Here is a 23,121-nt window from a genome sequence, read left to right on the forward strand (position 1 = left end):
AAGGCAGTTAAGTATATTTTCAGCAATCCTATGGTCTGCTCTGAGAATGTGTTGGTCAATCCATATGCTGCATTGGGATGTTCCTCCTCAGGACTGTGGAGATGACTCACTGATATCATGAGCCATGTCCTCAAGGGATAGCTGTTGTCACCCAAAATCAAATCCTGCACTTAGGCAGGGTCTCAAACAGCCTTGGCAGTTGGGAGTTCTGTAAAATGTATGAGTCATGAGAAGTTAATGGAAATTAGCACACAATGGCATCATTCTTTTCAGACTTTCAGGCAAACACTACTTCAACATTAAGGGAGTGAGACCCCCTTCCAATTGACAACTGCAACTGGCTATTTCCCGGAAGCTCTGCTCACGTGACCTGGCTATTAGCATGTGTTGCAAACAGAATAAATTCACTGGCATTTCTGAACATGGTACTGGCCACCTCCCCAAAGCTTCCAAGTGTTAAAGCCCAAGAAATGCCAAACATGTCCCCCATGGAGCCCTGGGATGAGTCACTGGTGTAGAAATTTAGGGACTAGGGACACAGCTATCCTCAGAGCAACTGGCATGGGATTCCTTCCAAATCCATTGGCGTTGCAGGTCTCATTGAAGAAGTATACACAGGTCAATGATCACTTCACAGCAAAGGCTTACCACTCTCAGGCATTACCAGCTCAAACAGAAGGTAGCTAGTGGATCTTCTAACAAGCGCTAGCACTCCAATGTTCTTCGGCAATAATGACGACCCTGGTTGGGTTTCTCCTGTCTACCAGTTGATAACCTTGTGACCTCTGTTGTGCAACTACAGTCCTTTTCCGGTGAATCATCTTCTCTATCGCCTAAGGCTGCTGAATTATTGGGCGTATGAGGCCCATTGCGAATCAACAAAGTGAACCTTTTCAGCCGAGTTATAGGAGGGTCAAAGAAGCTGGGAGGAAGCTCAAAAATGATAGAGCAAGAAGGATGTGGATAAGCTTAAGCTGCATGGTCAGTGTATGTCCATTAACATGGACTTCATTCCCATAGCAGCTGCACTTAACTAATGGGAATGCATCACCACCCCCCCCCCCCACCGCCCCCCCACCCACCATGGACCACACCCAGGACTCCTTCCATTCCATTGCGACCTACTCCCACAAAAACAATCTGCAAGCTCAAACTTTCTGAGCAACCAGATCTTTGACAAGATACCGCTTGGTAGGTTGTTGCATAAGATTAAATCTCACGGGATCCAGGGTGAGGTAGCCATTTGAATACAAAATTGGCTTGACACAGAAGACTGAGGGTGATTGTAGAGGGTTGTTTTTCAAACTGGAAGCTTGTGACCTGCAGTGTGCCGCAAGGTTTGGAGGAGAATTTAGGAAGCATGGTTAGTAAGTTTGCAGATGATACCAAGATTGGCGGTACAGTAGACAGTGAAGAAGGTTATCTGGGATTGTAACAGGATCTTGATCAATTGAGCCAGTGTGCTGACAATGACAGATGGAGTAAAATTTAGATAAATGCAAGGTGATGCACTTTGGTAAATTGAACCAGGGGCAGGACTTATTCAATTAATGGTAGGGCATTGGTGAGAGTTACAGGACAAAGAGATCTTGGGGTACAGGTTCACAGCTCCTTGAAAATGGAATCACAGGCGGACAGGGTTGTGAAGGCGGCATTTGGCATGCTTGGTTGCATTGGCCAGAACATTGAATACAGGAGTTGGGATGTCTTGAAGTTGTACAAGACATTGGTAAGATCATACTTGGAATACTGTGTACAGTTCTGGTCACCCTATTATAAAAAGGATATTATTAAACTGGAAAGAGTGCAGAAAAGATTTACTAGGACGTTACCAGGACTTGATGGTTTGAGTTATAAAGAGAGGCTGGATAGGCTGGGACTTTTCCCTTTGGAGAATAGGAGTCTTAGGGATGATGCTGGCGAGGTCTATAAAATAATAAAGGGCATAAATCAGATAGATAGTCAACATCTTTTCCCAAAGGTAAGGGGAGTCTAAAATTAGAGGGCATAGGTTTAAGGTGAGAAGGGAGAGGTACAAAAGGGTCCAGAGGAGCAAACTTTTCACACAGAGGGTAGCGAGTGTCTGGAACAAACTGAAAGAGGTAATATCAGAGGCGGGTGTAATTTTGTCTTTTAAAAAGCATTTAGAGTAGTTACATGAGTAAGATGGGTATAGAGGGATATAGACCAAACATGGGCAATTGGGACTAGCTTAGTGGTTTAAAAAAAAAGGGTGGCATGGACAAGTTGGGCAGAAGGTCCTCTTTCCATGCTGTAAACCTCTATGACAGACACATATAGTGACACTGCAGCTCATCCGTATCTACCCTCTTTTGTCATCTTCAAGCTGCCTCCCATCTTCCATCAATGCCAAACATCATAAATGACCAAGAGTCACTGGCCTTCAACCTTCCATCTGACACCGTTGGCTTTCCTGCTGTCATCCTAGCGTTCCCCTCCATCATTCTTGATCTGCCATAGGTATCTCCCAACCAACCCTCAGGCGACTGAGCCACCCACGTTGAGCCGGATCTGCCTGGCTTCATGCTTGATATCCATTTCCTTATTGTTGAATTATCATGTATGGTATTACTGTCTTCCTTGGACATACAGGACCAGGCCTCTGCAATGACAGACCCCTCCCCCTAATGGATGGAGACTGGCTCCCTTCAGGCACCTCCTTCCCTGCTGTCCCCACACATGCCAGTGCTTTGCTATTGTGCTGTCTGAGGAATCAACCAACACCACCATTTTGCCAGCCCAACCGCTGCACCCTTTGAGGACCGAATCACCACCATTTTCTATCCAGGGCTCCTTTGTCCTTGCTACTCTGGATCTGCTACCCTGCTCTCCTTCTCTGTGCCAATGAGTCAGACAAAGATCACCCAGGATCAAAGAATGAACAACCTTGCCTAATGTACACCACCTTTAAACTGTGGGGGAACAGGGGGCATTGGTTTTTCATATGCTGTTGACTTAAGGTAGGACTTAATGCAGTTCTCATTTAATGAGTATTCATGGTACGCAGATGCATGCTAAGTATGCTCCCACTGCCCATGACATGATTCCACCACTGACACAACACTGACTGAATCTTAAGTTGGGAAACAAATTTTGACTCCTGCCTAAGTCTTTTTGCCCATCATGTTTGCCACTCTTATAGGCCCTATTAATGCCACACCATTTCTGACATTTTAAAATTTACTGAAAACGGACTTTAAACATGTAGCCAGTTTTTCTTAGTTTCCAATAGCTACACAAGAGTTAAAGCCTTTATTCCAATATCTTACCTCCTCACAGCCACTGACTTTGAAGTACAATTGCTGGTTATTAAGGGAATCAACCTCGGAACATGAGTGTGCTGCATGAAAAAAATAATGAGTTAGTCTATTTTCCAAACAAATTAAGTCACTGAAGTAGTAATGTGCACATTCAGCAGTGACCTGAAAAACACCCTACCAAATATTTAAGCTCTCATGACCTTATTCTTAAATAAAATTTGACACTTTCTAAGTTCTGGATATCACTGGAGAAAAGAATAAATAGATAACTAAAATGTAATTTGGTCAATCATGCTCGGTTCTGCAACGGATGCTATGGACTCTAACCAACTCTTCGTGGCCTGAAGAAATTTTCTGCCTTTCTCATATTACCTTCAAACAGGTTATGGCGAGTCATGCTGTGCAAAACTAAAATCTACTTATAGCTGCAGAATATTTTATATGTCCTGGCCCAGGCTGATTCCAGATGGCTCTCGTTCTTGCAACATTGGCATTGGTGAGGGAATGGGATTATAGCACCAACAAGGGGTGTCTGCTTTGCAATCAACTCCAAAAGACGTTTTCTTAGTGCAATGGATAACATTAAAATTAAATAAATAACTTTGCAAAAAGGGCACAGTAAGAAGTCTCTCAACACCAGGCTGAAGACCAACAGATTTATTTGGTATCACAAGCTTTCCCAGTGCTGCAACTATATCAGACGAGTGGAGAGCTGGGTTCACAAACAGGACATATATAGACAGACTCAATTGCAAGATAATGGTTGGAATGTGAGTCTTTACAGGTAATCAAATCTTTACAGGTACAGACAACGTGAATGGAGAGAGGGACAATGACAGATTAAGTAAGTGTGAATTGTCTCAAGCCAGGACAGTTAGTAGGGTTTTGCAAGCCCACGCCAAATGGTGGGGGTTACACGTAGTGTGACATGAACCCAAGATCCCAGTTGAGGCCATCCTCATGTGTGCAGAACATGGCTATCAAACCAAGGGCATAAAAGCCTAATCTGAATTTAAGATTGATTAATGGAAAGAAAATAGAGTAGGAACAAACAAGTCATTTTTAGGTCAACATGTTTTATTCATTCATGGGGTGTGGGCGTTGCTGGCTGCACCATCCCCAACTGCCCTTGAACTCAGTGGCTCCTTTGGTGGCAGATTCCCTTTCCTAAAAGGGCATTCCTGAACTAGATGGGTTTTTATCTACAGTCAACAATTGCTTCTGCTTTAAATCCAGGTTGTTACTAAATTCAAATTTCATCTGCCATGGTGGGATTCAAACCTGGATCCCCAGAGCATGACCCCGGGTCTCTGGATTTCCAGTCCAATGACAATACCACTACGCTACTGCTTCTTCACAACTGTGAGGAGGAGTCAAAGAAGCTGCACTGCGATGCAGAAAATTTAAATGAGTAGGCAGAAAGACGGAGTATAAAGAAGAGGAAATGTGAAGTTAGCTACTTTGTAGGCAGAACAGAAAAACAGTAAAAAGTTGGGGCTGAATAAATCTTGCTATTCAGAGACATTGGACTGTCCTTGTGCATGAATCATAGGAAGTTGACAAGTAAATAGGTTTTGTAGCTCAGGTCAGTGGTATCTTTGCCTCTAAAACCAGGAACTCCCAGTTCAAGTTGCACTCCAGGTACTTGTTGGCCATGAAAGGAACAGTCATGACTTTGTTCAAAAAACTGATAATCAGCCTACTACTCTTTCTGACACTCACCCAATATTCCTCAAGGGAATAAAGTGTGTGAAGATACAAAGCAAACAAGGCAAACGGTAGTTTAGTTTTTATTGCAAGAGGATTAGAGTGTAAAAATATGGAAGTCTTGCAGCAATTATATATATTGGTCAGACCAGACATGGAGTACCAAAGAACAGTTTTGGTCTCCTTACCCAAGATACAGAATACGCAACAAAGATTCACTGGATTAATTCCCAAAACAAGCGTGTGTTCCTATGAAGAAAGATCGAGTAGAATGGGTCTACGCTTTCTGGAGTTGAGAAGAATGAGAGATTACTTTATTGAAGCACATAAAATTCTTCAAAGTAAAGTAAAAGTAAACTTTTAGTCACAAGTAAGACTTACATTAACACTGCAATGAAGTTACTGTGAAATTCCCCTAGTTGCCACAGTCAGGTGCCTCTTCGGGTCAATGCATCTAACCAGCACGTCTTTCTGAATGTGGGAGGAAACCCACACATACACGGGGGGAACATACAAACTCCACACAGACAGTGACCCATGCTGGGAGTCACACCTGGGTCCCTGGCGCTGTGAAGTAGCAGTGCTAACCACCGTGCTACCATGCCGCCCCAAGGTCTTGACAGGGCTGAAGCTGAAGAATCCAGAACTGGGGGAATCATAGCCTAAAAGTAATAAATTGGCCATTTGGACTGAAACAAAGGTATATTCCTTGAGTCAGAGGGTCATGAATCTTTGAAATTCCCTACACAGAACACTGCTGAGCATATTCAAGATTGAGATCAATAGATTTTGGACATAAAGGGCATCAAGGGACATAATAATATGAGGGGAAACTGAAGCGGAGGTAAAAGATCAGGTACAATCATTGAGTTTTAAAGCCTACACCTGATCCTATACCTTATGTTCTAAGGCCACAAGACCTGTCAATAATGCTACTACTTATTTTATGGAAGTCTTGGATTGGGCACAATTGGAACTTTTCTCAATTGAACATAGATTCCACACATTTCAGCAGCATTTCCAACTGATCAAATGCTGGCTCTGCAGCAGGCACTTTCATGTCATCCAGACGTGTAATTTGTTACCCAGAGAAAATCTGTTCGTACCAATAGGTGCTTGGTGAAATCCCTGAGAACAAGGGCCAATTCATTGTACTAATGGTGAATTCTTCCAAAACTGAATCCAAAATACTTCTTGCGGATAAGTGAAGCCAAAACGTGGAAGTTAAGACTTCTTTTGGTCAGCATTGCTCACAGTGTAAAGGACCTCAGTAATTCCTCCTTGACTGTGGAGGGTGAACAAATAAAAAAAGACCGACTAATCACCAAGACACATTCGAAGAGAATAAATATAACAGTATACTCACACGGATGATGCATCTAATTGCTGCTACTCCAGATGTCGCCATCACTTTTGCACAGTTTGGGACGAGGTTAAATAACGTAGGCACAATGGCTTCAGCACTATGGTCAAACTTGTTGCCTAGATGTGTTGACAGGTGCCTGTGTAACAAAATTCCAACAAATGGACTTTGACCATCAAAAAGGCAAAGATATTTTCCCGCTAGATTTAGCTGTCACAGCACAATAATGATTGTACTAATACAGTTTGAACGTACAAAGGCAACCTAATTTCTGACAGTCCTACACAACTGAATATTTAACCTAAAAAAATTCCCTACCTGGAAAATTAAAATTAAAGCCACAATCTTTATAATTTTAAATCTCATCTCATTTGTGATTCCCTATTAGACTTAAGTAACATGCACTTCATTCATCCAATGAAATGACAGTGCCAATTCCTTGAAGTAAACATGTTCGTCAATAAATTATTTAAAGTTTAATTTTCAAAAACACTTCTTTGGCAATATTTTTAAAATAAAATTCAGCATTAAACATTATGAACTTTAAGTAATTGACTAAATTCTCAAGCAAAGGGTTCTACTAAAAAGTGCCATGATTTCCAAGTTAATTGAACAAAACCCAAACATATTCACCCAGAGAGTCAGAGTCGTAGTCATAGTCATAGTGGTTTACAGCATGGAAACAGGCCCATCTGCCCAACTTGTCCATAGTGCCCTTTTTTATTATTAATCACTAAGCTAGTCCCAATTGTCCATGTTTGGCCCACATCCATCTCCACCATTCAACTGATGCCCACTAACATTGCGCATTTGTAGATAGTTTGATTAATGGGATCCAACAAATCCCATGATTGGCTGCCTGCCCAAAATTTTAGATTTATCTACACTAACATCTATTTGGCAATCCTCAACTCAACTGCTTAACTGGTCTGGAAGTTGAATTATGTTTGTCTCTCTTATATTGCTCATCAGGTCTTGTACCTCCGTGCAATCAATATATAATACAACTCAGTTATTTTTGCAATAACTGAAGCAGTCATCTATGGCACATCCATTTTCTACATTCCACAACTTATCTTTCTAACCGTAGAAGTATTTTAACATCCAAGCAGCCAATTGCACATAAAATTCTGTAAATATTATCCTACTTAAAAATCACATCTCTACATTAGACAGATTTTGCATTAACAGGACATATGACGGCATGTAATATTAGTTAGGTTTGCTCTTTCATTCTTCAGCTCAAGACAAACTACCCACAGAGCTGCTGAACATGTAATCATATCATGATGAAGCGACATTAAAAAGGCATAGGCCCCCAAGTGAACAAAGCAACCAACAGGGCATCTCATGAACCAATTAGATTTCAGGACTCGGAAATAAACAGGAAGGAGAGAAAAGAGTCGAATCAGGTAAAGAAACAGAAACAGTATTTAAGAATAATTAAAAAGAGAGAAAGACACAAAAATTTGGTACTGACAATTTTAAAATCTCCCACCAGAATTCAAAACTTGAAGGAATGAGAGTCCATATTTGTAATATTTATTTTTTGACACTAGCTAGATTGACAGTCATTCACACATTGTTGAAAGCGCGCTTCTGATTGCAACGATTAGGCTTTACTCTGTGGTGACTTAGTGGAAATTAAGCCATTAGCCTGGCCATTATTTTGACCTTCTTCCCATACACATAGACAATTGTTTCCATCCAGGTTGTAATTGCCACAGGTATTATTTTGGTTTCTTCATATAAACATTTGCAATTTTACTTGGAGATTCTTAAGAATGAGCACGTTTTTGAAATAATTTTACATGAAGTATAATCCCAGAGTAGAATCACATCCTTACTCCAATAATTCAATAATATTTTAAATTATATTCGATAGTTGGGGAAATAGATTGGTGTTTCAATACTATTGGCCAAAGTCTGGGATGGCATGCTGCCACCCTGGTGTCAAGATCAAAGATGTCACTGAGCTGAGTTTAAATTAACACAGCAGGGGTGTGGGAACCAGAAGATTAGTATTAGAGAGAATTAATAGAGGGCATACAAAGAGAGATACTACTCAAATAGGGAATGACTGGAGGTGGTGCTGTAGTAGTATTTGGAAGGAGGTGATGTTGCAGTGGTATTGTCATTAGACGAGTGATCCAGCATAAAGCTCTGGGGTTTGAATTCCACCGTGGCAGATGGTGAAATCTGAATTCAATAACAATAAGGAATTAAAAGTCTAATGATGATCATGAGACCATTGCTAATTGTTGTAAAAACACATCTTGGTTCATTCTTGGTTAATGCCCTTCAGGGAAGAAAATCTGCCATTCTTATCTGGTCTGGCCTCCATGTGACTCCAGATACACTGCAATGTGGCTGACAAATGCTCTCTGAAATTCAAGGGCAAATAGAATAAATAATGGCCCAGCCCACATCCCATGAATGAATAAAAAAAATTAAGAGTCTAAATAGTGCACGACTATAACAGAAACGTGGCTCAAAGGACTGGGTTAAACATCCCTGGATGCAAGGTGTTCAGGAAAGAAGGATGGTGGTATTGATAAAAGACAGCAATGAAGAAAAAGGGTGTCCCAGAGGGATCAGGGACAGAATCTATTATTCTAGAACTCAAATACAAAAATAGGTACAATTGCATTGCTCGGTGTAACCTATAGGCCACGAACCAGGAGGAAAGATGTAGAATAGCAAATGAGTGACCAAATCTAGATTAGGACAGCAGTGTAAAGGGCAGAAAATTTCCTTCAGCAGTATATTTCCAATCCAATGAGGAAAGGGGCACAGCTAAATCGGATTCTTGGAAATAAAGTACGTCATGTAAATCAAGTGTCAGTAAGGAAACAATCATTGTGTTAGGCTGATTATGATAAAGGACAAAAAAAAGCCCAGAGTCAGCAAAATTAACTGGGAGAAAGCCAACTTCAATGGAGTAAAAACAGATGTGGGCCAAACAAATTAGCGGTTAAAGGTTGAGGGGGTTGAGCTATGAGGAGAGGCTGAATAAACTAGGCTTGTACTCGTTAGAGTTTAGAAGAATGAGGGGAGATCTCATTGAGACATATAAGATGATGAATGGGATGGATAGGATAGAGGTGGAGAGACTCTTCCCACTCAGAAAGGACAGTAGGACGAGGGGCACAGCCTCAAGATAAAGGGGGGGGGGGGGGGGGGGGGGGTTTAGAACGGAGTTGAGGAGGAACTTCTTCACTCAAAGGGTGGTGAATCTCTGGAATTCTCTGCCCGTTGAAGTGGTGGAGGCTGCCTCATTAAATATTTTTAAGACGCGGGTTGATGGGTTTTTGATAAGCGAGGGGATTAAGGGTTTATGGGGAGATGGCGGGAAAGTGGAACTGAGCCACGACAGATCAGCCATGATCTTATTGAATGGCGGGGCAGGCTCGAAGGGCTGGATGGCCTACTCCTGCTCCTATTTCTTATGTTCTTATGTAAAGGTTGTCAGGAAAAACAGTTGCTGATCTGTGGCTACCTTTGAAGAACAGATGAGTTTACAGTTTAAGTATAATCCCTTGAAAGGGAAGGCTAGGGAAAACAAATCCAGAACTCCCTGGATGACAAAGATGAAAAAAATTAAGATAAAAATTTAAAAGTATATATATATGACATGGCGACAGGTAGAAAAGACTTGAAAATCAAACTGATTATGAAAGGTTGAGAGAAGAAAGTTGAAAAGGTAAATATATAGCATCTGAAAAACATATGGATGCCTTCTCAGGACCAAAAATGAGATATATACATGAAGTTGGTGGACATAGCCAAGTTACTAAACGTACTTTCCATCTATCTTTACCCAAAGAAGGTAATACTACCCAGGCCATGGTAAAATATCAGGTAATTCAGACATAAGATGGGTTTAAAATTGAAAATAAGCTGTTAGAGACAGGTTATTTGTATTTAAAGTTGATTATGGCAAGGATTGGATTAGATGAGATGCATCCAAGGATATGGAGTAAGTAAGTGAGTATGAAAATTGCAGAGGCACTGGCCATAATTTTCCAGAGTTCCTTAGACCCTGGGGTAGTCCCATACGACTGGAGAATTACAAATGCTGCACACTTATTCAAAAAAAGGGTGTAACTAAGTCCAGCAACCACAGGTCAAACTTCTGACAAAATTAATAGTTACATGGATAACTGTGGGTAAGTTAAGGAAAACCAGCATGTATTTCTTTGAAGGGAAAAATCATATTTGACTGACTTGTTGGAGTTTTTGAAGGAGGCAACAGAGCGGGTTGATCAGGGAATGCTGTTGATCTGATGTACCTAGACTTCAAGGCATTTGATCATGAGCCACCCAACAGACTTAGAGGAAACACGGATGCAGAATTGGCTGAGTAACAGAAACAGAGGATAGTGAGTTTTGGATGTTTTGCTGCAGGAGGAAGGTTTAGAGCAGTGTTCCCCTGGGGAATTGGGACCATTGCTTTTCCCGATATCAATGACTTTGGTATCGGTGTACAGTTTCTAAGTTTGTGGATGATACAAAACTGGGAAGCATTCTGAACAGTGAGAAAAATAGTGCAGAGCTCCAAAGGAACATAGACAAGTTGGTAGAATGGGCAGACGGGTGGCAAATGAAGTTCAATGTAAAGAAGTGAGAGGTGATTCACTTTGGGAGGAAGAACATGGAGAAGAAATACTAAACAAACAATGCAACCGTAAAGCGGATGGAGGAGCAGGGGATCTTGATGTTTATGTGCATAACCTATCGAAGGTGGCAGGACAGATCAAGAATTAATAAAGCTCAGGAAATTGCATGTTTTATTAAAAAGGGCGTAAGGTACATACAAGAGAAAGAACACAAGAAATAGGAGCAGGAGTAGGCCATCCAGCCCTTCGAGCCTGCCCCACCATTCAATAAGACCATGGCTGATCTGTCGTGGCTCAGTTCCACTTTCCCACCCTCGCCCCATAACCCTTAATCCCCTTGCCTATCAAAAACCTATCAACCCATGTCTTAAATATATTTAGCAAGGCAGCCTCCACCACTTCAACGGGCAGAGAATTCCAGAGATTCACCAACCTTTGAGTGAAGAAGTTCCTCCTCAACTCCGTTCTAAACTGCCCCCCTTTTATCTTGAGGCTGTGCCCTCTAGTCCTACTGTCCTTTCTGAGCGGGAAGAGCCTCTCCACCTCTATCCTATCCATCCCATTCATCATCTTATATGTCTCAATGAGATCTCCCCTCATTCTTCTGAACGCTAACGAGTACAAGCCTAGTTTATTCAGCCTCTCCTCATAGCTCAACCCCCTCAACTCCGGTATCAGCCTAGTAAACCTCCTCTGCACTCCCTCCAAGGCCAAAATATCCTTGCTTAAGTGCGGCGACCAAAACTGCACACAGTACTCCAGCTGCAGCCTCACCAGTGCCCTGTACAGTTGCAGGTTATGTTGAAAGGTGGTTATGTTGAATTTATGTAAGTCACTAGCTTTGCCTGAGCTGGGGTACGATGTCCAGTTCTGAAGCAATATGATGGAATTGAAGAGGGTACAGAAAAGATTCATGAGAATGGTTCCAGGGCTGAGGAATTTCAGCCACAAAGACAATTTGGAGAAGTTAGGACTGTTTCCTTGGAGAAAAGAAGGTAGAGAGGAGATTTGATTGAGGTACTCAAAATCATGAGGGTCTGGACAGAGAAGGTAAGGAAAACAGTCACCACCTGTGAAAGAATCAAAAACAAAAGGGGCACAGATATAAAGAAACACACAAAAAGCAAAAAATTGACAGGAGATAGATTTTATTTAAGAACTGTAGTGTGTTTAGGGTTTGGAATGCACTGCCTGAGGGTGGTGGAGGCAGGTTCAATGGAAGCAATCAGAAGGGAAAGAATCTGTTTTCAGAAAAAAGATTTGCAGAGTTCCGGGAAAAAGGCAGAGGAAACTATTAGGTGAGTTGCTCAGAGAGCTAGCACAGACATGATGGGCCAAATATGATTGAGAGATTAGACCGGTGAAAGTATATTTCCAACAATACTTACGCTACTGTAATGCAAGCTTCCCTGACAACCTGCGAGCGGAGATCTTTAGCCGATAATTTAAAAGCTCCTTCCAATAATCTTAAATGCTGAAAAAAACAGTCATATTCTGTAGCTCCAGCAATTAGTAGTGATCGAATCTTCTTCAGCTAGGAGACAAAGGGGAAAAGGGAAAAGTCTTGAAATATTTGTTAAATAAACTGATGGTTCAGTGCGTTTAACTGCAAGTAACTGGATTAAACAGATCAGAAAGATATCAGATTTAATACTTGGTCTAGCTGAATTAGCAGATAATTCATTCCATTGTGCTTTGGCATGCTATATTGAATTGCTGGGTCAGGATGGGGATGAAAAGTAACATGAGTTACTATTTCTGATCGATATCCAGCAAACCTATTGGAAAATACCCATGAATGTACATGAAGTGAGGCTTTCACCACATGCACCTGTGATAGCCATAACAACTAAACAGCCTAATTGCTTGTCCGTTCATAAACGAGCAGTTCACCTTAGGCAACATAAATTGGTGATTGGCACAGTATTACTTGTTGAATGATACTCTCAACAAAGCAGCAACAAAATTAGCAGTGGAAAACTGGGTGAAGTGGGAACCTATACATTCACCAAGTCAACTTTTCAGCCGGTTCCAATCAAACCAAACATTTTTTTTCAAAGGAAAGGGAAACAGGAATAAGAAGTTGAGAGAAAGTAGCATGAAACTTGAATCGTATCATTTTCAATTAGATTCAAAATAGAGCCTGCCCTAGAGAGGTGTAAAGACCCCATTGCATTACTCAGTTCTGATATCAATCCTTTTTTAAAAACTAGATAAAATTACATCATGATGAGTTTGAATTCACAAGCAAATATGCTTGATTAATGGCAAATTGTAAGCAACCTGAAGACCACCAAGATGGATAGTATTGCAAAATAAAATCACTCTGATGATTCAGCTAAGTATAACACAATCAAGAATTTCATCTTGCCCTTTCAAGTGTGTGCAGGGAAAACAAAACTTCTGCACGTCAGCACAAAAACCATCCTACACACAAAATGACACAACTTACAGCATTGGCTCGCTGATCCCAGTCATGCTTATCATCAGACAATATTTCTCTTATTTTGTTCAGCGTTTCTTCGAGTTCTCTATTGGAAAAAATCTGAAAGACAAGTGTTATAATTAAGGAGACTATTTCTGACCATCTTGAATGAGATATCAGTCTTACATAAAGTATATTACCTTGAAGTAAAACAATTGGCTGAGCAGATCAAAACTATTTACTTTGATAAAAAGGATGAACTCATCATTCAGGCTCTTCCATATATTTCACCAATTTTCTAAAGACTTTTGGCACAATGACCTCCTCTTGAAGCTGGAAGCCATGGGTGTTTGGCTTGAAGAGTGGTGTGGAAAGCAGTTTCCATGGGTCACAGGCACCACTACTCAGGAAAGAGGGAAATTCCTTTCAAATGACCTCCACTTAGTATTAACATCTATTGCTTAGAGCAATGCATTGTAGAACTGACTTGGACAAAGATACTTCACACCTATTACTGTGCAATGAGGCAGGGTCAATCTTATGGTAAAAGATCACTGAGGGAAAAGTGATCACAACACTATTGAATTCCATGCACGATTAAAAGAAGCATTATCCAATTACAAACAGAAATTTTAAACTAAAGTCAATTACATAGGTATGAGGGGCAGTCGGTTAACATTAGCAAGATAAATAGCTGGGGAGGCACAGTGGCTAGCACTGCTGCCTCACAGCACCAGGGACTTCGATTCGATTCTGGCTTGGGTCACTTTCTGTGTGGAGTTTGCACTCCCAGTGTCTCCGTGGGTTTTCTCCCACAGTCTGAAAGATATGCTGATTTGTTGTATTCTCCCTGTGTACCTGAACAGGCACTGGGCTAGGGGATTCTCATCATAACTACATTGTGGTATTAATGTAAGCCTACTTGTGACACTAATGAATGAACTTTAAAAAAAACTTGAAAATTATGGCAATAACTAAACAGAGGAAGCATTTAAGGGAGCAAATCAAAATTTTCAGCACAAGTATGTTCCACGACAAACCAAAAACTCAGCAAAGCTGATGCATCAGTGGCATACTAGGCAAATTAAGACTAGGATTATATTCAAAGAAGAGGCTTTTAACATTGCAAAGAATGGTCCTAAGTCTGAGGATTGGGAGGGCTTTTAAAGCACAGTAATGGGCCAGCAAAAACTTGATAAAAGGAGAAAAAAATGATGAGGGTAAAGCACTCAGGTATCTAAAAACAGATTTTAAGAGCTTTTATAAGTACACAAAAAGGAGAAGGAGCTGAAATGTTGGTCCTTCAGAGACAGAGACTGGAGAAATTATCATAAGGAATGAGGAAATTGCAGAAACGTAGAAGAGGTTCAGTTTCACAGTAGAAGATGCAAGTTAAATATCAAAGATGGAGAGTAACCTGGGTGCTAATAAGAGCAAGGAAAATAAAGCAATTAATACCAAAGCAAAGAGTGCAGAAATCCAATACTTCCCAACACTTAATGGCCAATACCTCAGGGTTCTAAAAAGAGATAAATGCAGCAACAGTGAATGTGTTGGTTATGATTTTCCAAAAGTCTAGAATGGTTCCATCAGATACCAAGTTTGTAAATTTAACAGCATTACTAAGGAAAGGAGAGAGTGAAAAAACAGAACAACAGGCCAGCTAACCTAACATCAGTTGTAGGGAAAATCCAAGAACCATGGTCGCAGACTGGTTTGCACTGCTGCCTCACAGCACCAGAGACCTGGGTTCAATTCCTGGCTTGGATCACTGACTGTGTGGAGTTTGTATGTTCTCCCAGTGTCTGCATGTGTTTCCTCTGGGTGCTCTGGTTTCCTCCCACAGTCCAAAGGCGTGCTGGTTAGGTGCACTGGCCATGCTAAATTCTCCCTCAGCATAACCGATCAGGCACTGGGGCATGGCAACGACGAGTTTTTCACAGTAACTTCATTGCAGTGTGAACATAAACCTATTTGTGACTAATAAACTTTAAAATCTATAATGGAGGAAATCTTAATGCACTAAAAAAGTCATAGTATGATCAAATAAAGCCAGAAGGCAAATTTATTAGATTCTTTTGAAGATGTACCCAGCTAGATAAAGGGGGACCAAGAAATACTGTGTAGTTGAATTTTTGAAAGACATTTAATAAGCTGCCACTCAAAAGGTTCATCTGCAAAATAAGGACCCATGAAATTGTCAGGAATAAATGAGCATGGACAGAGGTTGGTTAACAAACATGTAGCAAGGATTAGGGATAAAAGGGCATTTTCAAGTTTAAAGGCTGTAACTAATGGAAGTTAAATAGCAAACCCTGCAATGGTCAGTGCTGGGACTTCAGCTATTTACAATCTACACTGATGACTTAGACGAAAAGCCAGAGTAATATAGTTTGGTGGGAATACAAGCTGTGAGGGGAACACAAAAAGGGTGTAACGAGCAGTAGACAGCTTATGAGAATGGGTAACAAGTGGCAGATGGAGTATAATGTGAGGAGGTATGAAGCTACTTACTTTGGTAGAAGAAAAATAGAGAAATAGATTTTTTTTCTTCCCCAAAAGCACAAAACTTGTCAAATGTTGATGTTTAGAGGGTCTTGGAGGGTGGGCGAGTGAGTTTTGTACAAGGAAAACAGGACACTGGTATGCTGGTACAGCAAATAATTTAGAAGGCAAATAGTGACCATTATTGCAAGGCAATTGGAGTGCAAGAATAAAGAAGTTTTGCTACATTCGTACAGGGCTTTGGTGAGATTACACGAGTGTTATATTTTGGTCTCCATACTTAAGAATAGATTTGTACTCAAGGAATTAAAGAAAAAGGTTCATTAGCCTGGTCCCTGAATTGACAAAGTTTCCTATGATGAGGCTGAGTAAATCAGATCTACAGACTCTGCAGTTTAGTAAAAATAGAGGTGACATAAGTGCATAGTGGTCCCTTAAAGGGATGAGACTTACTAATGGAAAACAAGGAGTGATGAAAAAAATGTTTTCTGTCTTCAGTGTAGAAGACAGAAAAGTACTTGAAAATCAATTTGTAAAAGGGAGGAGTTTAAAACAACACAAACACTAGAAAAAATAAAGTACCAGTATAATTATCAGAACTAAAAGCTGACAAAATATAGAATCATAAAATCCCAACAATGCACATTACGCCTATTGAGTCTGCACCAACTCTTTGACGGAGCATCTTTCCAGGCCCATCCCACCCTGATACATTTATCCCACTAATCTCCGTAAACTGCACATCAAGACACTAGGGCACAATTTAGCATAGTCAATCCACCTAACCTGCATATCTTAATCACCGTGAGGGGAAACTGGAGTGCCTGGAGGAAACCCATGCTGATACGGGTACATACATAGTAACCCAAGGATGGGAACGAAGCCAGGTCCCAAGTACGGTGAGGCAGTAATGCTAATCACCTTCTGGAAATGATGGCAAACATCCTAGGATCTTAAAAGAAATGTCTGTACACATGGAAGATACATTGGTTGACAACTTACAAAATTCTCTAGACTCTGGAAAGGTCCCAGAGGATTGGAAGGTAGGATAAAAAGGAAGATGGATCAGTTAGGTTAGTGAGCAAAGATCTGGCAAATGGAGTATAATGTGGGAAAAATGCAAAGTTGTCTATTTTAGCAGGAAGAATATAAAAAGCAGTATCTAAATGGTGAGAGATTGTAGAAATCGGAGATGCAGATGGAGCTACATGTCCTTGTACATGAATCGCAAGAAGTTAAATGCAGGTAATATGCAAGTAAATAGGATTAGAACATAGAAAAACTACAGCACAAACAGGCCCTTTGGCCCACAAGTTGCGCCAAACACATCCCTACCTACTAGGTTTACCTGTAACCCTCTAAGTCCCATCTACTTATCCAAAAGTCTCTTAAAAGACCCTATCGAATCCACCTCCACCACCACTGCTGGCAGCTGATTCCACTCACTAACCACCCTCAGTGAAAAACTTACCCCTGGCATCTCCTCTGTACCTACTCCCCAGCACCTTAAAATTGTGTCCTCTTGTAGCGACCATTTCAGCCCTGGGAAATAGCCTCCAAGAATACAACCCATCTATACCTCTCACCATCTTATAAACCTCTATCAGGTCGCCTCTCATCTTTCGTCTCTCCAGGGAGAAAAGACCTAGCTCCCTCAACCTATCCTCATAAGGCATGCCACCCAATCCAGGCAACATCCTTGTAAATCTCTTCTGCACCCTTTCAATAGCTTCCACATCCTTCTTGGAGTGAGGCAACCAGAACCGAGCACAGTACTCCAAGTGGGGTCTGACAAGGGTCACTGCATGGGGAACCTTATCAAACGCCTTGGTGAAGTCCATATAAACCACGTCCACTGCTCTTCCTTCATCAATGACAAGTCGCAGCATTATCTCCCGACTCCTAAACTCAATCCCTCGATTAATGAAGGCCAGTACATCATACGCCTTCTTGACCACATCCTCCACCTGCGAGGCCGATTTAAGAGCCCTATGGACCCCCACCCCAAGGTCCTTCCGATCCTCTACACTGCTAAGAGTCCTACCCTTGATATTATACTCCTTCATCCCATTGGACCTGCCAAAATGGACCACTACACATTTATCCGTGTTGAAGTCCATCTACCACTTCTCCGCCCAGTCTTGCATCCTTTCTATGTCTCGCTGCAACTTCTGACATCCCTCCAGACTAGCCACAACACCACCAACCTTCGTGTCATCGGCAAACTTACCAACCCATCCCTCTACTTCCTCATCCAGGTCATTTATGAAAATTACAAACAGCAAGGGTCCTAGAACAGATCCCTGGGGCACTCCACTGGTGACTGACCTCCATGCAGAAAAAGACCCATCCACAACCACTCTCTGCCTTCTGCAGGCAAGCCAGTTCTGGATCCACAAGGCAACAGCCCCTTGGATCCCATACACTCTCACTTTTTCAAGAAGTCTTGCACGGGGAACCTTATCAAAGGTCTTGCTGAAGTTCATATAAACCACATCCACCGCTCTTCCTTCATCAATGCGTTTAGTCACATTTTCAAAGAACTCAACTCGGCTCGTAAGGCACAACCTGCCCTTGACAAAGCCACCCTGACTACATTTGATCATACTAAACTTCTCTAAATGTTCATAAATCCTGTCCCTCAGCATCCTCTCCATCAACTTACTAACCACTGAGGTCAGACTCACTGGTCGGTAATTTCCTGGGCTATCCCTGTTCCCTTTCTTGAAAATAGGGAACACATCCGCAATCCTCCAATCCTCCGGAACCTCTCCCATCGCCATCAACGACGCAAAGATCATCGCCAGAGGCTCTGCAATCTTTTCCCTCACCTCCCACAGTAACCTGAGGTATTTCCCATCCGGTCCCAACGACTTATCTATCTTCATGTAATTTAAAAGTTCCAACACATCCTCTTTCTTAACGTCCACATACTCAATCTTTTCAGTCTGCCGCAAACCTGCAGTACAGCCACCCAGATCATTTTCCACCGTGAATACCGAGGCAAAGTATTCATTAAGCACCTCTGCCATTTCTACTGGTTCCACACAGACTTTTATAGGTCCTATTCCTTCACAAACATCTAAAAAATAAAATCAATTAGCAAACAGCATCTCAGGGACTCCTGTACGATCCACCTGTTTCTCTTGGGCTGCCTGGAACTCACTCATTCATATTCTGCCTCCATGCTCCTAGCCTGCCTCGTAACCACTTCTCTGATCATGTTATCCACACAGCTATCAGCCTAATGGATGTGCCACTGTACTGCCAGTTGCCTTTCAAGCTTCAAAACACAGAGTTTCAAAACACTGGGTTTCTGCAGCCGATGACAACACTTCCTGCACTAGGTCACAGCTAGCACCCACCACTGCCTGCATATTACAGGACACCATTTCGCACAATTGACCTGCCCTGGAATATCTTGTTTTTACTTCACTTACATTAATACAAATTAATACAAGTAAAACAAATGTAAAATAAAGTTGATTTTACTAGGCCTTAACTTAATAAACCTTACAACTACTGATTAGTACTGATAAATTTGACAAATTTTATGAGCTGCAGTACTTAAAAGCATCTCTTTTCCCCACGTACCAAATTCCCACTTGAACATAATTCATTAATCACTCGGTCTCCCGCCTTATTTAGGCAGTCTCCAGTCTGCTCTTTAATGACCATGCAGTTTGAGAAGCTTGTTGCTTACATAGGCCCTCTTAAGAGGTAAGGGTTTTTTTTTAAGCTTCCTGTTACCATAACTCTAACTGAACCAACCTCCAGGGTTCTTGACAAGGTGGACATGAGGAGAGTATTTCTTCTTGTGGGTGAATCTAGAGCTCTGGGTCACTGTTTAAAAATAGGGGATTGTCCATTTAAGGCAGAAAGAAGACATTTTTTCTCCTGGAGGATCATGAATCTTTGGAACTCTCAAAGGCTCTGCTTCCCCTGCCTTTTGAGGAAGAATGTTTATAAGGAAGAGGTAGATAAATTCTTGATAAGCATGGGTGAAAGATTGTTGGAGGTAGTGATTGGCTATGGAGGTGGCATGCAGCTGTATGAGAGGCTATGTGGAGTGCGTGTGGGATGGGGAGAGGGGGGTGAGAGTAGCGAGGGGTAGAACTAGGAAGGGTCTGCTAACCAGCTCACCTTGGCACTTGTCCATCTCCAAGCCACCTGGTTGGTTGACAGGGATTCTTTAATCCTGCATCCTCCGTTCCCCCCCCAGAATTGTGCAACTGCATTGTTATACAGTATTGTTTCTACACGGTACTGTTGTACAAATGCAACAGTATTTAACACTTTTATTTAACCAGCTGTGACGAATGGTCATCCATTTCACACAACTGACCTGCTCAGTAATGTCTTGATTTTACTTCACTTACATTAATACAAATTAATACAAGTAAACCAAATGTAAAATATGTTAGCTCTATTCTCTCCAAAGATGCTGTCAGACCTGCTGAGATTTTCCAGCATTTTCTGTTTTGTTTCACTGTTAAATACTTGGTTACTCAACTTGATTGTCCAAAACTATAAAATTTAATTCAGAGCAAGCAATTATTGCAATCAAGCTTTAGTGAACAGAACTGGAATAAAACAACAGATTCCAATCCTCTCTTCGCCAAACACATCACATATACCTTTCCACCGAAAAAATCCATGAATCCAATTTTTGTCAATTTTGAACTCTTAAAATCTTCTGATTCCAGGCATGTCTTCTACACTTAGAGCCTAAATTTTACAAACATAAATACATGTTCTAACTCTGGTTACCTATATGATTAAGATTTTCTATTAGACATCCAATTTAGATACCTGTACAGTAGGTACATCGTTAAATGCCCGTGTGAAATCATCTTCATCCAACGCTCCATCTTTTGATGCCCCTGAATTAGTAAAAAAATTAATTTTCATTATTTTGTAACAGCCAACCTCAAAGATCTAACATTTTTGACCTTAGTAAACTCATTTCATGTCAATAAAGTCATCTGCAAAGTACACTGAATCTAGTCGCTCAAATCATAGCGTGGTAATTAAAAATGCTTTTTATAATGTGACAAATAATTTATTGTTTTATTCAATCCTTATGCAAATGTATCAGTTTTGAACTAAATCTTCGTTGCAAAAATCAATTCTGAAAAAGCAAAGCATGAGGCATAACTGAATCTGCAATACTATAAGCAGTTCAAGCAAATATATTAATTTTTGTAATATTGCAACCCAACAAGTCCTTACTTAGTAAAAGCACAATAAATCTTGACTGTCAGGGAATGCCAGGGGTAAGTTATGCAGATTGGTTTTATGCCTCATTTTTATCAGGATATAGTTCAAGCTTGCATCAACAAATTCAAATTAGTTCTTTCCCTCCATTATTTCTGCCTCCTGGTCCATTTGCAAACTGGATTTAATTTAATCGAGTCAACATATATGATTCACATTTGTAAAATAATAGATAACAGATGCCATATATATTGACTTTGACCCAGAAGCACTAAGAATAAGGAAAGTGTAGTTATTGCATAACGTTTGGCAAATCTGTAATTGCTGTTTGGAAATGTTTGAAAGATCTTAAAAGTTTGTTTCACTTGTGAAGAAAATAATTATAATTATAGGCAAATAGGAAATACTATTTTCAATAACCTAGTGACCTTTGATTTAGAAACAGAATTAATGGGAAAAGTTAAAAATATGCAGGCCCTATTGCGCACAGAAACAAGAAAAGAGACAGTTGAGATCCGAGAAGGTTCCAGAAATAAGTCATGGTGATCATGTCATTGTGGGTAAGAGTGCACACAGATGGAACCCTGTTTATGTGGATGCTGCTGCCTATGGAGGATCAACTATGAATTTGAAGGAAACGATCTGGAATTCTGTTCACAAAAACCATGGCTGAAATTTTGGATTGCCTGCCATCTTGATGAGATAATCTTTGTTTTGACTGTCATTCCATATGTTCATACCTATCTTGAATGTTAATTTATGTTGATTCAGATTCATGTTAGCAAATATGAAATTTTGTCTGGTAATGTCTTCATTCAGGGTTATCTGGAAAATTTGGTTATTTTGGTTTTCGGATCCCCATGGAGATTGTAATAATATCTTATTATTATGAATCCCTCACTATCTGGTAACATTTCAAATGCTGAGACAATTGAGTACATGTTCTACTTGTGATTACGAACATTTAGTATCAACTGGAAGATGGCTAGGGTGCAATGTCAAGCATGTGACAAGATCTGGACAACATCCAGGCTTGGGCTGACAAGTGGCAAGTAACACTGGCACCACACAAATGCCAGGCAATGACCATCACCAATAAATGGCACTCAAACCACCACCCCATGACATTCAATGGTGTAACCATCACTGAATCCCCCACTGTCAACATCTTTGGGGTTACCGTTGACCAGAAGCTCAACTGAACTCACCACATTAACAGAGTAGCTACAAGAGCAGGTCAGGCGCTAGTAACTCACCTCCTGACTCCCCAAAGCCTATCCACCAACTTCAAGGCACAAGTCAGGAGTGTGATGGAATACTCCCCCACTTGCCTGGATAGATACAGCTCTAACAACACTCAAGAAGCTTGACACCATCCAGGACAAAGCAGCCTGCGTGTTTGCACCATATCTACAAAATTCAATCCTTCCACCACCAACACTCAGTAATAGCAGTGTGTACTACTTACAGGATGCAGTATAGCAATTCACCAAAGATCCTCAGACAGTACCTTCCATACCCATGACAAGGGGAGCAGATACATGGGAACACCATCACCTGCAAGTTCCCCTCCAAGCCACTCACCATCCTAACTTGGAAATATATCACCATTCTTCCGCAGTCGCTGGGTCAAAGCCCTGGAATTCCCTCCATAACGGCATTGTGTGCCAACCCACAGAACATGAACTGAAGCAATTCAAGTCAGCAGCTCACCACCACTTTCTCAGGACAACTGGGATGGGCAATAAATGCTGGCCAGCCAGCAATGCCCATGTCCCACAAATGTATTAAAAAAACATAATTAAGTACCAGGTTCCCGTTTTTATGAGGGTTGCAGGCGGTGGGGGGGTAGGGAGGGGGGTGAATGATGTCGAATTTGCACTTATGCTGTACATATATGTTAAAGACAGATGGCTCTGGGTTCTTTCTTTGTCAGATGGATGTTCACTGTACTAACTGCTGTTACAAACATCCTCGTGGTTACCATTCACGAGAAACTGAACT

The 23,121-nt window shown here is 41.1% G+C and overlaps 1 protein-coding gene across 32 annotated transcripts in view; it reads right to left on the minus strand.

Annotated features, from left to right (window-relative positions):
* clasp2 (cytoplasmic linker associated protein 2) overlaps positions 1 to 23,121 on the minus strand; it is a 358,037-nt gene that overhangs the window by 217,387 nt on the left and 117,529 nt on the right. For all 32 annotated transcript variants that reach the window (XM_080193660.1, XM_080193667.1, XM_080193651.1 and 29 more), the window contains 5 exons: positions 20,713 to 20,783; positions 13,423 to 13,515; positions 12,359 to 12,504; positions 6,355 to 6,490; positions 3,291 to 3,361 (listed from right to left, as the gene is read on the minus strand). In XM_080193660.1, coding sequence (XP_080049786.1) covers positions 3,291 to 3,361; positions 6,355 to 6,490; positions 12,359 to 12,504; positions 13,423 to 13,515; positions 20,713 to 20,783 — 517 coding nt within the window. The remainder of the gene's footprint in view (positions 1 to 3,290; positions 3,362 to 6,354; positions 6,491 to 12,358; positions 12,505 to 13,422; positions 13,516 to 20,712; positions 20,784 to 23,121) is intronic.

The sequence above is a fragment of the Carcharhinus amblyrhynchos genome, chromosome 8 (genome assembly GCF_965287045.1).
Source record: "Carcharhinus amblyrhynchos chromosome 8, sCarAmb.v2.hapA, whole genome shotgun sequence".
NCBI classification, from domain to species: domain Eukaryota; kingdom Metazoa; phylum Chordata; class Chondrichthyes; order Carcharhiniformes; family Carcharhinidae; genus Carcharhinus; species Carcharhinus amblyrhynchos.